At 42.5% G+C, this 12,130-nt stretch overlaps 1 protein-coding gene across 5 annotated transcripts in view; it reads right to left on the bottom strand.

Moving 5' to 3' along the window:
* LOC139942582 (uncharacterized) overlaps positions 1-12,130 on the bottom strand; it is a 154,376-nt gene that overhangs the window by 13,509 nt on the left and 128,737 nt on the right. For all 5 annotated transcript variants that reach the window (XM_071939439.1, XM_071939442.1, XM_071939441.1 and 2 more), the window contains 12 exons: positions 11,840-11,916; positions 11,145-11,206; positions 10,915-10,970; positions 9,619-9,788; positions 7,702-7,805; positions 6,829-6,972; positions 5,939-6,100; positions 4,409-4,525; positions 3,378-3,511; positions 2,298-2,448; positions 1,549-1,837; positions 791-1,014 (listed from right to left, as the gene is read on the bottom strand). In XM_071939439.1, coding sequence (XP_071795540.1) covers positions 791-1,014; positions 1,549-1,837; positions 2,298-2,448; positions 3,378-3,511; positions 4,409-4,525; positions 5,939-6,100; positions 6,829-6,972; positions 7,702-7,805; positions 9,619-9,788; positions 10,915-10,970; positions 11,145-11,206; positions 11,840-11,916 — 1,690 coding nt within the window. The remainder of the gene's footprint in view (positions 1-790; positions 1,015-1,548; positions 1,838-2,297; positions 2,449-3,377; positions 3,512-4,408; positions 4,526-5,938; positions 6,101-6,828; positions 6,973-7,701; positions 7,806-9,618; positions 9,789-10,914; positions 10,971-11,144; positions 11,207-11,839; positions 11,917-12,130) is intronic.

The following is a 12,130-nucleotide window of genomic DNA, read 5'->3' as shown; positions in this document are numbered from 1 at the left end:
TAGAAGATATTAAAAACGTATGGCTGGTCCTTAGTTAGGACAAGTGTTCTTACTTGGTGTATTTTTTATGTATGAATAACAACTCAATTGATCATCACAGTTGCAAGAGAATATTGAAGAGAAAAAAAATACACTTGTTCCACAAATTTGTGTGCTCCCAGATATGCCAAAGAAAAGGCTTCAGCTGAAGTCTTTTATTATTTGAGTGACAAATAACCTCTTTCTCAAAATTATGGTACTCCAGAGGGAGCTGTTTCTCATAATGTTTTAACACTATCAACAGCTCTGTTACCAAGTAAATTTTGTTTAGAGTAATTTAATAGCAAGTGTTGCTCAGTGTCTCTAAAAGCAGACCAGAGTTTTCCTTTGACAAACTCAGATTGGTACCCAAGGTTTGGAACTGCTTGCCTGGTGCATGTTTCCCTCCATCCTAGAATCTAGACTGTTTTAAGAGGAATATCAATTCCCATCTTCAGTTCCCCTGATTTATTTTTCACATTTAATAGTTTTTCTTTTTACATAAGGGGGCAAGAACACAAAAAATATGAAAAAAGAAGAGAAAAAGTGAAGGAAAAATGAAACAAAAAACATTCACAGGCTTGATAAACAACAACCCAACAAAAACTACCCCTTTCAATGTTGGTTCTCATTGTTGCACGGTCTTCTTCTGCGTTCAAATCAACATTGAGCGGGGGGACGGGGAAGAGAAAGTTTACTTTCAGGGGAAGTGGACAGGGGTGGCCCAAGCATTTTGGCCGGGATTGTAGTTCACCCTCGATAGTTTCCCTACCTGAAATGTGATCGTGAAGCTGGTAAGAAATGCCAGAACACACGCCAGGCCGTTGAGCCAGCGTACCGTCTTGCTGTCCGGGCTCAGCACAAAGCGGTTCGCCTTTAGCAGAGCCTCTAGGTAGTTCTTGTTGTGCGTGCAGCAGGGTGGCTGGCGAGTCTGCACCTCGCTGGAGTCGCTGCCGAGCTCTAGACGGGAGGCGTCCTCAGGTTCAGATGATGAGGCTGAAAAAAGAAACAAAGCTGTCAAAGATATTTCAGGTGTAAGTCTACGCTGACAAACAAGTCTGACCCTGGGATCAAAATCTTGGGTGAAAGTGTCGTGGCCAAGCAGTTAAGAGCACCGAATTCAAACCCTGGTGTTTCTGATCAGCAGAAAGAGACCACTCAGCCACGCTATGCCACAATTTCATAATACCATGTACAGCCACAGTCCAGCTAGCCACCCCCTTCAAACGGACATAAATTGTTTAGTGACAAACCTGCGCCAGGTGCCCTGCCGTTCTGTGGCTTCTTCTTTTCCTTGTCATTGCCAGTAGCCGTGTTCAATTAGTTGGGGACAGCTGTCACTGTGGTGACTTGTTAGAGAATCTTAGGACTAAGTCTAGGTACTCTCTTTGTAAAATCTACCCCCGTGTTTAGGTCCAGTGAAATAGACCGCTCGGTCCCGCTACGCTACAAAACAGCTACGCCACAAACGAATAATTTCATGTACAGCCATAGCCCCGCTAGTTAAATATAATTGATTTGATGACAAACCTGCGCCAGGTGCCCTGCCGTTCTGTGACTTCTTCTTCTTCTCCTTGTCATTGCCAGTGGCCGTGGCCGTCTTCTTGTCATTGTCCTTGTCATTGTTCTGGTTCTCGTTCTTTGCCTCGCTCTGGTCGGCTGCCGGGGTGCTCTTGGCGGCGTTCTTGGCGGTGTTCTCGGCGGTGGTGGCGTCGTTGTTGGTATCGCTGTTCATCTCGTTATTATTGCTAGAAGTACTGGTCGTCTCGTTGGGATTATTGCTTGGGTTGTTATTGTTATTACTGGATTTGTTGCCGCCCTGTCAGTCACAAAAAGCAAAGGATATGACATAATAAACCACAAGGGAAACTGACTGGGCAAAAATAGAGAGACCGCCAACGTAGGGCTAGATAGCTCAGTTGGTAGAGCGTCTACATGTTTCAGGAGGTTATTGGTTCAATTCCCACCCAGTCAATTTATCTTTGTTCAACCCCACCTATTGACCCATTTCACCTGACGTCATCATTAGAAAAATCTTGGATGCGCCATTTTGGTGGTCAATGTCAACGTGTGTTGATCAGTGAAGTGCGCATTTTTAGGTGACGCGGCGTTTACACGTAAGCCTATTGACCACCAACATGGTGAGCGTGGCATCAGTCGCCGCGTGTGACGCGTGTGCAAGGGGTCAATAGTTTTTATATTTGATCCACACCATGCAAAGCTTAGAAACATCACAAACTAAACTTGGTCCTGAAGCTTGCCCTAGGTTGGGTACTCACCACACCCACTTTGGCGTTGCTGCGTTTGCGTACCGCGTTGATGCGCTCTTCAGCAACCCTGTTTATCTGTTCCTTAATGGAAGGATAGTGGGTCAGTACCTCGTCCAGATTCTCCTTGGCTAGTATGAACATGTCGCAGTTAGTCTGCGCCCTGCCAAAGATCAAGAGAGAATGTTGTGATTAGATTCTGGTGAAGAAACCAATGACACCCAACCATCAAGCTATGTATTACTCCAATAACCAATTCTGGGGGAATGAAAAAGTTTCCTGTGGTCTAGAGGGCCTCAGTTTAGACTGTAGGGGATTGTGTTCTCTGAAAAGAAACATATCACACCTTATGCAAGTAGGTAACAATCATAGAGTTATATATAAGAACTAGAGGGTGCACTAGTGATGCTTCTTGCACAAACAAAACAGGACTCACAAAGAGACACGCGCGCGCCATTCTGTACACGCGTTGAATATGAAACATACGTTGGAGTTGGTGTTTATTGAATGCTACACGCGATGCTGTTTTTCCAACTTACAAAATGGCCGCACAAACATTTTGTCAACTTAGAAAATGGCCGCCTGCGCGCATGCCGGGTCGCGTATATAGGCCAGTGCGCCCTCTAGTTCTTATATATAACTCTATGGTAACAATGGATGAAAATTCTCATACTGAACTGAAAGGTTTGAAGTCTACTATCTGATACGCTGTGAGCAGGCCTTTAATTTCATCTTTGAGAGGGCAAGGCAGTTTTCATTTTGCAAAGTGCAGTTCCAATAGAAAATCTTGAAGTTTATTGGAAACTGTTGAAGGGGCACCAAGGCGATGGGGCACCAAGGCAATGGGGCAACAGAGGCCTCCATGGACTCCTTGCAATAGACCGATCTAGTAGGCTCCGCCCACGAAGCATTTGTGAGCAAGAACACGTGGGGCTCTCCAATGCCTTTCTGCACAACTTTGCCACGCGCGCCAAGATACGCGCACGCATGTTGGACCTTATTTGTCGGACCTTCGTTGCGTTGTGATTGGTCAATACGCAATGGGGCGGAGCTTAACGGAGGGTTCTATTCCTGGCTTGTTTGAGATCATACCTGATAGAAGCCGTCCTGGAGCAACTGAAGACCAGACTGATCTCCCCAAAGAACCTTCCGCCGTTCATGGTATCAAAGACTGTATTACCGTCCTCAGATACAACATCTACAGTACCCCGGTGAATGAAGAACATCTGAAAGCAAGAATTGAACGCAATTAATATTAAATTCTCCAAGGAAAGTCTGAAAAAGAAGCATCATAATAACAATATTAATATCAAAGTCTTATATAGCGCACGTATCTACCAAACAAGGTACTCAAGGCGCTGAGTATCTACAAACTTTCAGAAAGATGGGTTATTGCTGTGATTAATTCTGAGACCCAACTAGTTAGCACCTAATAAGGGTTTACAAGGTGCTACGGCGCATACAGCAGCCACAGCCAGGAACACCGGGGCAAACCCCTTCTATTTTTGATAAGTGCACTGGGTTCTTTTACATGCGTTACACAACACATGTGACCAACAGCTTTACGTCCCAAAGGACGAAGCAAAGGTAAAGTGTCTTGCTTAAGGACACAAGTGCCACGGCTGGGGATTCAAACCCACACTCTGCTGATCAGAAACACCAGAGTTTGAATTTGACACTTTCACATCATGGACAGAAGAAACACAGGCCTGATACTTCACAGAGGCATTGAAGGTAATTGTCTCCCCTTCATGCCCTTGGTCATTGCCTGGGTGCCCTTGAAATGCTCCAGTAGAAAGTAGAAATGTCAAATTTCATCATAGGGTGCCCTTTACCAAAAGAGAAGCTGCCTTGGTGCCCTAAATCTTGACGCGTGATCCTAAAAAACACAGTTTATACAGTTAACTTAATGATGAAAAACAGCTAACTTGGTAAGACCACTGCAGCTATTGATAACGTATAACATTTAAAAAAGAACGATTCCCTTCAAAGGTTTTAGAGGGAGGCATTCAAAAACAACTCAATTTGAAAAACTTTTTTTTCTCAAGTCCTGGTAAAAAAATGCACAGCCCCATTTATCTTAGATTGCTGTTAGCTTGCTGTTAGCTTGTTTTAGCGCTTACTTCTTTTCCGAAGTCAAACTTCCTGACGATGTACTCTTTACTGAGGTAGTAGACTGGCGTCATACACATGGCCAGCATCTTCTGAAAGCCCACCTCTGTGTTCTGGAACAACGGTACCTGCAGGAAACACAGATTAAGTGAAATGTAGCATTCAATGCTGTCTAGATTCAAAGGCCCTTGCACAGCCTGGGTTTCAAAATTTTTTTTAACGAGATATAGCCTAACAACACCATGTGTAATGTACTTTGTGCTTTGCTGTGTAGGCGCATTACTTGAGAACTTGTCTCGCTTTTTATTCTACTGCTGCGGAATTGATTTCGGAATCCAAGAGACATTCAGTTCTGAAAAGAACAGTCCTGCTTATTAACTATTACCTGGGCCCAACCTTGCTACCATGGGCAGCGCGCCGTATCATGCTAGCTCTGCGTACGTCTCTAACCCCTGGGAGGGAAACTCCGATCCATGTCTTTGATTGGCTATCATATACGCACAAAATTTGAAACGCCGTGCGTCTCCAAAAAGCTCTATACGCCGAAACGCGTGCGTATAAAAAGGTATGTATTCACTTTTTTTGTCACGCAATACTGAACGCCAAGGCAAGTTTATGACTTTTATTACACACAGCGCATCCAGCGTGTGCGCGACTAACGCCCAACACAGAACGGATCAACCACAGGACTAATTGTAATATCCCTTATATTTGGATATTTTGTAAATATCTTTGTTCAGCGGTTTGTTAATTATTTGAATCTCTTGAAATTCTTGTGTACCTTCTCCTGAAGACAAGCAGAGTATACTGTTCGAAACGTCGATAGCACACCGGCTCTTTTCAGAGCCAACACTCCCACTCAAGAGATTTACACATGACTGTATCCGCAAGTTTACTATTTTAGTAATAATAATAATAATAATAATAATATCAAAGTCTTATATAGCGCACGTATCTACCAAACAAGGAACTCAAGGCGCTGAGTATATACAAACTCTCAGAAATATAGGTAATTGCAGTGATGAATTTTGAGACCATATTATTTAGCACCTTAAGGGTTTACAAGGTGCTACGGCACACACAGCAGCCACAGCCAGGAACACCGGGGCGAACCCCTTCTCTTTTCGATAAGTGCACAACCTCAGGCATGCAACTGCCTGATAAAATAAGAGAGGAAAATTTTCAAAGGCAGAACGCAAGTGCGGAGCGAGGCAGCCGAAACGCCACGGGACATGATACCCACAATGGTACCCTAGAAAATGTTGAGGTTTATTATGCTCTTAGGTGCATTGTTAGCATGTACTAGGCTTATTTTACATTATTGTAGTTGTAAACTGTTGTTGCCAGGCATATATTTTTTTTCACATTTTATTTTTTACACAAAAAAAATTAAAAATACGGAATTCTGCGGAAACACGGAAGAGTTGCATGCCTGTGGGTGCTTTTACATGTGATACACAACACATGGGACCAACGGCGTTACGTCCCATCCGAAGGACGAATGATTTAGTATTTCTAGTTTTATACTTCTTCTTCTTTACCTTGTTGATCATATCAGCGTATATATCCAAAGCCACTTCAGCTTTCATGGATAGTGGTAGTCCATCGAAGAGAGAGTTTGGGTCCACACCCTTGGTTCTAAGCCACATGTAGTTGTAGTAGGTAACGACCCTCTGCTCCAAAGCACGGTTTATCTGCTGGTCCTGGTGACAAACATGACAAAAGAGAATTAACTTGTGTTCCTGAGAAAAATGTTTGAGGTCTAAGGCTACGAACGTAGCCTGTCTCAAGGAGTTACAAGCGCAGAGGAAAATGCTATCTTTCTTTTGCATGCTGTTATAAGACGACATAATGGATTCTGCTATAGCGCGTTATAACAATCCTAGGGGCGTATCAAAGCACTCAACCTTTTTCCCTGCAAGGTATGTGGAACAATGTTTTGAAATCTGAGACCTTTTCCTTTAAAGCACCGGGTAATGGTTTACAGAATGCTGTGGCGCAATATGCTGCATGCCAATCAAACCAGGAACATCAAGGTGAACCCCTGGTCTTTACAATGAGCGCAGTGGGTTCTGTTACGTGCGTTGCACAACACAATGACTCACATATAATGGTCATTTGTCTTACTTATTAAGGACACAGAAGTCACGACCGGGACTCGAACCCACACTCTGCTGATCAGAAACATCAGAGCTTGAGTCCGGTGCTCTTGACATGTCGGCCACGACACGCCGTAGCCAGGCTCATACTTTCAGCAGAATGCGATGCGAATTCTTAAGTCATAAATTGAAGAATTTGGAATAGTTAAGCTGCAACTCTTACGAAACATTCACAGCGCAATCAAAGCTTTGACATCAAATTTGTTTCGTAAGAAGGTAAGTATGATCCAGGCATTAACCTCGGACACCATAGGACGCGATAACGTTATTACCTTGAGATAGTCCTGTATGGCAGTCAGCTTCTCCTGGTACCTCGCTCTCTGGGAATCAGCGTTGGCCAAGCTAGCAGCCACGCTAGCAATGACGTAACCGAAAAACACAATGCCAAAGATCATGGACAGGAGCGCTAGTACCATCTGCAAAAACCAATAAAAATCACCACGTTCAGAAGAGTTCACAATAATGATTTTTTTTCATAATTTTTGTTTATGTGAGATCGCCTTACATTACAAGGTGCAAAAAGTGTTTAATTTGTCTGTGCACCAAAGAGTTAGGTGCCTTTCTTAAAGGGTGTATGCTCTATTTGTAGGACATACAGGTAAAACACAAAGTCCACAGATTTACACTAAACTTACACAGTTTGAAGATAATGATAGTGGAAAGCTTCCCTGAAAATATTACTTGCTGAGGTGCTGTAGTTTTTGGGTAATGAGTAAAACAATGTCATGAAAATAATTTTGGTATCTTATCCCAAAATTATTTTAAGCATTTACAAACGTATTTCCATGACATTGTTTGACTCATTTCTCAAAACCTACAGCACCTCAGTTAGTATAATTGAAGGGAAGCTTTCCACTATCATTATCTTCAAACCCTGTAAGTTTAATGTAAGTATGTGGACATTTTGAAAAATTACCCAAGTGTCATGACTAAGTATCAAACCCACACTCTGCTCCTGACAACACCATGAGCTTGGGCCTGGTGAACCAAGATCGCTCGACCATGGAACATAAAAAATAATTCCCCTTCCCCCCCCCCCCCACAAAAAAAAATCAAAAAAATCAAAAAAACTTTCTGAGGACATGAGCTTTTGTCCCCTCTGCTTTTAGCAGATGAATGTAGTAGAGACCCAGGGAAGAGCTTACCTCTGGTACGTTCTTAGCGTGAATGTCACCGTAGCCGACTGATGCACCGGTTGCCGAGGCCCAGTACAAGCTGACGATGTACTGGGACGCTAACGGCCGCTCATCTACAAGAAAAGGTGAGCCGTTGAGTTACCATCTTTTTTTTTTAAGTAGTAAGTTAGTGGGTCAAAAGAAATAACTGAAAAATCGAAATGTGTATATATACTACTTTGCTGTAGATTTGTTCTTTGAGCACACGTCCAGCAAAGTCGATTTTGGAGTTCGGGAGACTACTTAGCACTGAAAAGAACTGTCCAGTTTATTATAATGTTAGTTCTATACGGGAAGTACGTAGGAAATCAGCCGGTACTACTTTTGTTTACGGATCAAGGAACTTCTCGTTATTTACTCCACTTCCACGGAGTGAGTTCTACAATGTTTTGACCATTCTGCTCTAGTCATAGTAAGGAAGAGTGTTTGAGGTGCTGGTTTCTTTATAGGGATTCAGAGATTTCAGTGTAGATTCTTCACTGTCCTCGGCCCAATTTCATGGCTCTGCTTCCAGTCAGTAAGCAAAAAGTTAGCACTAACGGAAGCAGGGAATTTGCGCTAACGTCAAGTGTATTTCACGGGTTAGCAGGGTATTTAGCTTGTGCGCGTGTGTAGTCCACACTACCAGGCATGATTCAGCCCCGTAGTGTCAGGCCGGGTCTGAGGTCATCCGGCAGCATGCTCTATGTTCCTCTGACCCGTTTATCCAGCTATAGGGACAGGGCATTCAGTAACATCTCACCCCGCCTCTGGAACTCTCTGCCTCAACATCTCAAGGACACACATGACATCTCTCAATTCCAATATTCTCTCAAAACCCATCTCTTCAGATGCAGATATCGAGTGAAATTTTCTTCTTGTTCTTTGACCAGCACTTTACAGATTACATGTAAGTGCGCTTTAAAAATGCTGTGTTATTATTATTATTATTATTATTATTATTCTTTGCTTATACAGCTAGTGCAGAAACTTGGCATTTGCCATGTAAGCAAAGAATAGTGATCGTAAGTGCAGAAATCAGCGGTAAGCAGAGCCATGAAATTGGGCTCTAAGATTGATTATGAAAGGAGAACTGTGATTGGTGGGCTTGTGCGAGGCACTTTCTCTCAGCCCCGCAGCCCATTTCAACACTAGGATTAATCCTAAATGTATCTCTAGTGATGCCAAGTAACCCAGCAATGAGTAATTTAGGATGGGTTCAATTCGTCCCAACGTCTATGGATACAGAACTGGGGCGGATTGCAATAAAACGGTCTTAGTCAGCAGTCTAAGACCAGTCAGTTATAGCAGGCTATCTGTCTTAGACGGTCTTAGCTTAGTCAGTCATTAACCCTGTTGCAATAAGACGGTCTTTAGATAAGTCTGCAAAAGTAATGCAATACGTACCATCGTCCCATAAGCACTTCTGCAGGCACTGGCGGTATGGCATTGTTCTTATTGCTTTGGTTTGAATCATCGGATATCCAATCTCTGAGTTGTATAATTTTTACTGTTGGGAATATATGACACTTACGATACAAAGTATCATCATCATAATGCCTCTAATGGGTGTAATCTATTTCTAAAACACAATCTCATCATAGAGCTCTTTGTATCAAATCATCTACAACTAACAAATGCAGCACCATCTTTAAAAACCAAAACAAAGACCGATTATAGCCAGCTCAGAGCAGGCTTAAGATTTAAGACTGGCTATCATTATAGACCACGCTATTGCAATCGGTCTATAATTAAAGACTGTCTAAGCGTGTTTCAAGTTAGCCGGCTATAGCGCATAGACCGGCTTAAGACCGCTTGGTGCAATCCGCCCCAGACCTCATCCTAAGTCCTAGGATTATTCCTAAGCTAGGAAGAGTTTGGTGAAATCGACAGCAGGAGTATACTTACAGAATTGTAAATCTCCGACACTAGTCCAGGAATTGTTCTTGCAGTAGTGGTAGTTGGTCTCCTTTAGACCGGTAGGGTCGGTGTTGAAGAGCGGTGGGCAGGCGTTCATATACCACAGGCAGGCCATACTATGGAAGAACAGCCCTAGGTAGAAGAAGAACTTCAGCATCCTGGAGGTCAAAATAATTTTTTTTCAAAGATAATATTATTTGTGGCGGAATGTTCAAGTGCACTGGAGTCAGTTTTAATCAAAGGTATAGATAGATTGCATGATCATCATCATCATTCTGAAAAGACTTGTGCCTGTAGCAGCTTTGTCCTAAGAATGGAGCGCTTTCCCGGAGTGGCCGCCATCACCAGGGCCCAATTTCATAAAATAAAGTCATTAAAGACACTGGACACTATTAGTAATTGTCAAAGGCCAGTCTTCTCACTTGGTGTACATGTATCTCAGCATATGCAAAAAATAACAAGCCTGTGAAAATTTGAACTCAATTGGTCGTTGAAGTTGCGAGAGAATAATGGAAGAAAAACACCTTTGTGGCACAAGTTGTGTGCTTTCAGATGCTTGATTTCGAGACCGACTTCTTTTTCAAAAACTACGTTACTTCAGAGGGAGCCGTTTCTCACAATGTTTTATACATGTACTATCAACAGCTGTCCACTGCTCGTTACCAAGTAAGTTTTTATGCCAACATTTATTTGGGGTAATTACCAATAGTGTCCAGTTCCTTTAAAAGTATTGAAGTATGAGACCCACTCCTTTTTAGCACCATGTTATGGTTTACAAGGTGCTGTGGCGCAATTTTCTGCCAATCAAATCAGCAACACCGGGGCGATCCCCTTTTCTTTACGATAAGTGCACTGGGTTCTTTTACCTGCATTACACAACACACGGGTCCAACAGCTTTACGTCCCATCCAAAGGATGAAGCAATAATTGTGAAGTGTCTTGCATTTATAAGGACACAAGTGCCACAACTTGGATTCGAACCCACACTCTGCTGATCAGGAACACCAGACCTTGAGTCTAGTGCTCTTGTCCTCTCAGCCACGACAAGAATGGGTTCGCCCCGGTGTTCCTGGCTGTGCCTGCTGTATGCGCCATAGCACCTTGTAAACCCATAAGGTGCTAAATAATTAGGTCTTAGAATTCATCACAGCAATAACCCATCTTCTCTGAAAGTTTGTACATACTCAGTGCCTTGAGTACCTTGTTTGGTAGATAAGTGCGCTATATAAGACTTCGATAATATTATTACTTTTATTTCAAACCCCAACTTATTTATAATATTACCTGATATTTCCTGTCTCGTTCTCCACACTGGACTCCAGATAGTTGAACGCAAGTGGCTAAAAAAAGTTTAAACAAAGAAAATTCACTCAAAACAAATATTAACTTAAAAACTGACTTGTCGCCTTCCAATACCTTGGGGAGCTAATATCGACTAGTCACCCTCAAACCATGTTATATATGTATATTAATAAATAGACGCTGATATAGAAAAAAAGAAAAGAAAAGCTTACCACTCTGTACATCTGCAGCCATCGGTTCAATCTGAGTACAGCGTAGATGTGGATGTCATTGGCTGTCAAGAAACAAAAAGAAATACAATGAAGAATGTGTCAAAACTCAGCCTCGCTAAACTATCATGGTTTTAAGTTTCCACAATAATATTGTAATACAGGCAATAATAATATACATGTTACAAATATCACAGATTAGACAGGTAGATATAAATACACTTTTATGATACTGCAGGGGGAGCTCACCAAGAAGCAAAGCTTATAAGCGTGAGTGCCAAACAGGTACACTCGCTGAGCCCAAACCAAACCAAACACCCATGGGCATTAATTTTGATTTTTACCCATACACCGATGTGTGTTAGCACTTCCCCCCCCCCCCCCCCCGAGTCCTTCAAAAAAATTCACAGGCATATTACTCAGGTGGGATTCAAACCAACGACCCTTGCCATTATCGAGCAGTGTCTTACCAACTAGACCACCGAAATTGCCTGGTAGCTAGAGGTATTTTGAATCCTATGTTTTGACAGAGGGTACCGCAACGATGGACAGGGTGCCGCATCGATACATCTCATCACTAACCCCTGGGAGTGGTGTACTGAAAAACAGCTTGGGCCCTATTGAGCACTACCTTTGCAACTTCAATTGTGCTGTCGTCAGTTAACTACAATAAATGTGAAAACGTAAACTAGACTCACGTGCAAAACTCCTGAGAACAGCGTATCCGATAAGCTCAGCGGGAAAGCAGGCTAGAAGGTCAATCAAGAAATTGGTTCTTGGAAGGAAAGAAAAGAAAGAAACAAAGAGCAATTAGAACTAAAATTTGCCCAGACTTAAATAAGTGTTATTACCAGTGTTCCCTTTAAGGGTTAGGGTACTTTTTGTACAACACAAAACAAAAACGTCCACAGATTTACATTAAATTTACAGAGTTTAAAGATAATGATGGTAGAAAGCTTTCCTACTTGCTGATGTGCTGTAGTTTTTGA

Source organism: Asterias amurensis, chromosome 10, assembly GCF_032118995.1.
Source record: "Asterias amurensis chromosome 10, ASM3211899v1".
Classification (NCBI taxonomy): domain Eukaryota; kingdom Metazoa; phylum Echinodermata; class Asteroidea; order Forcipulatida; family Asteriidae; genus Asterias; species Asterias amurensis.
Note: the sequence above shows the minus strand (reverse complement) of the source record. Positions and strands in the feature narration are given on the sequence as shown.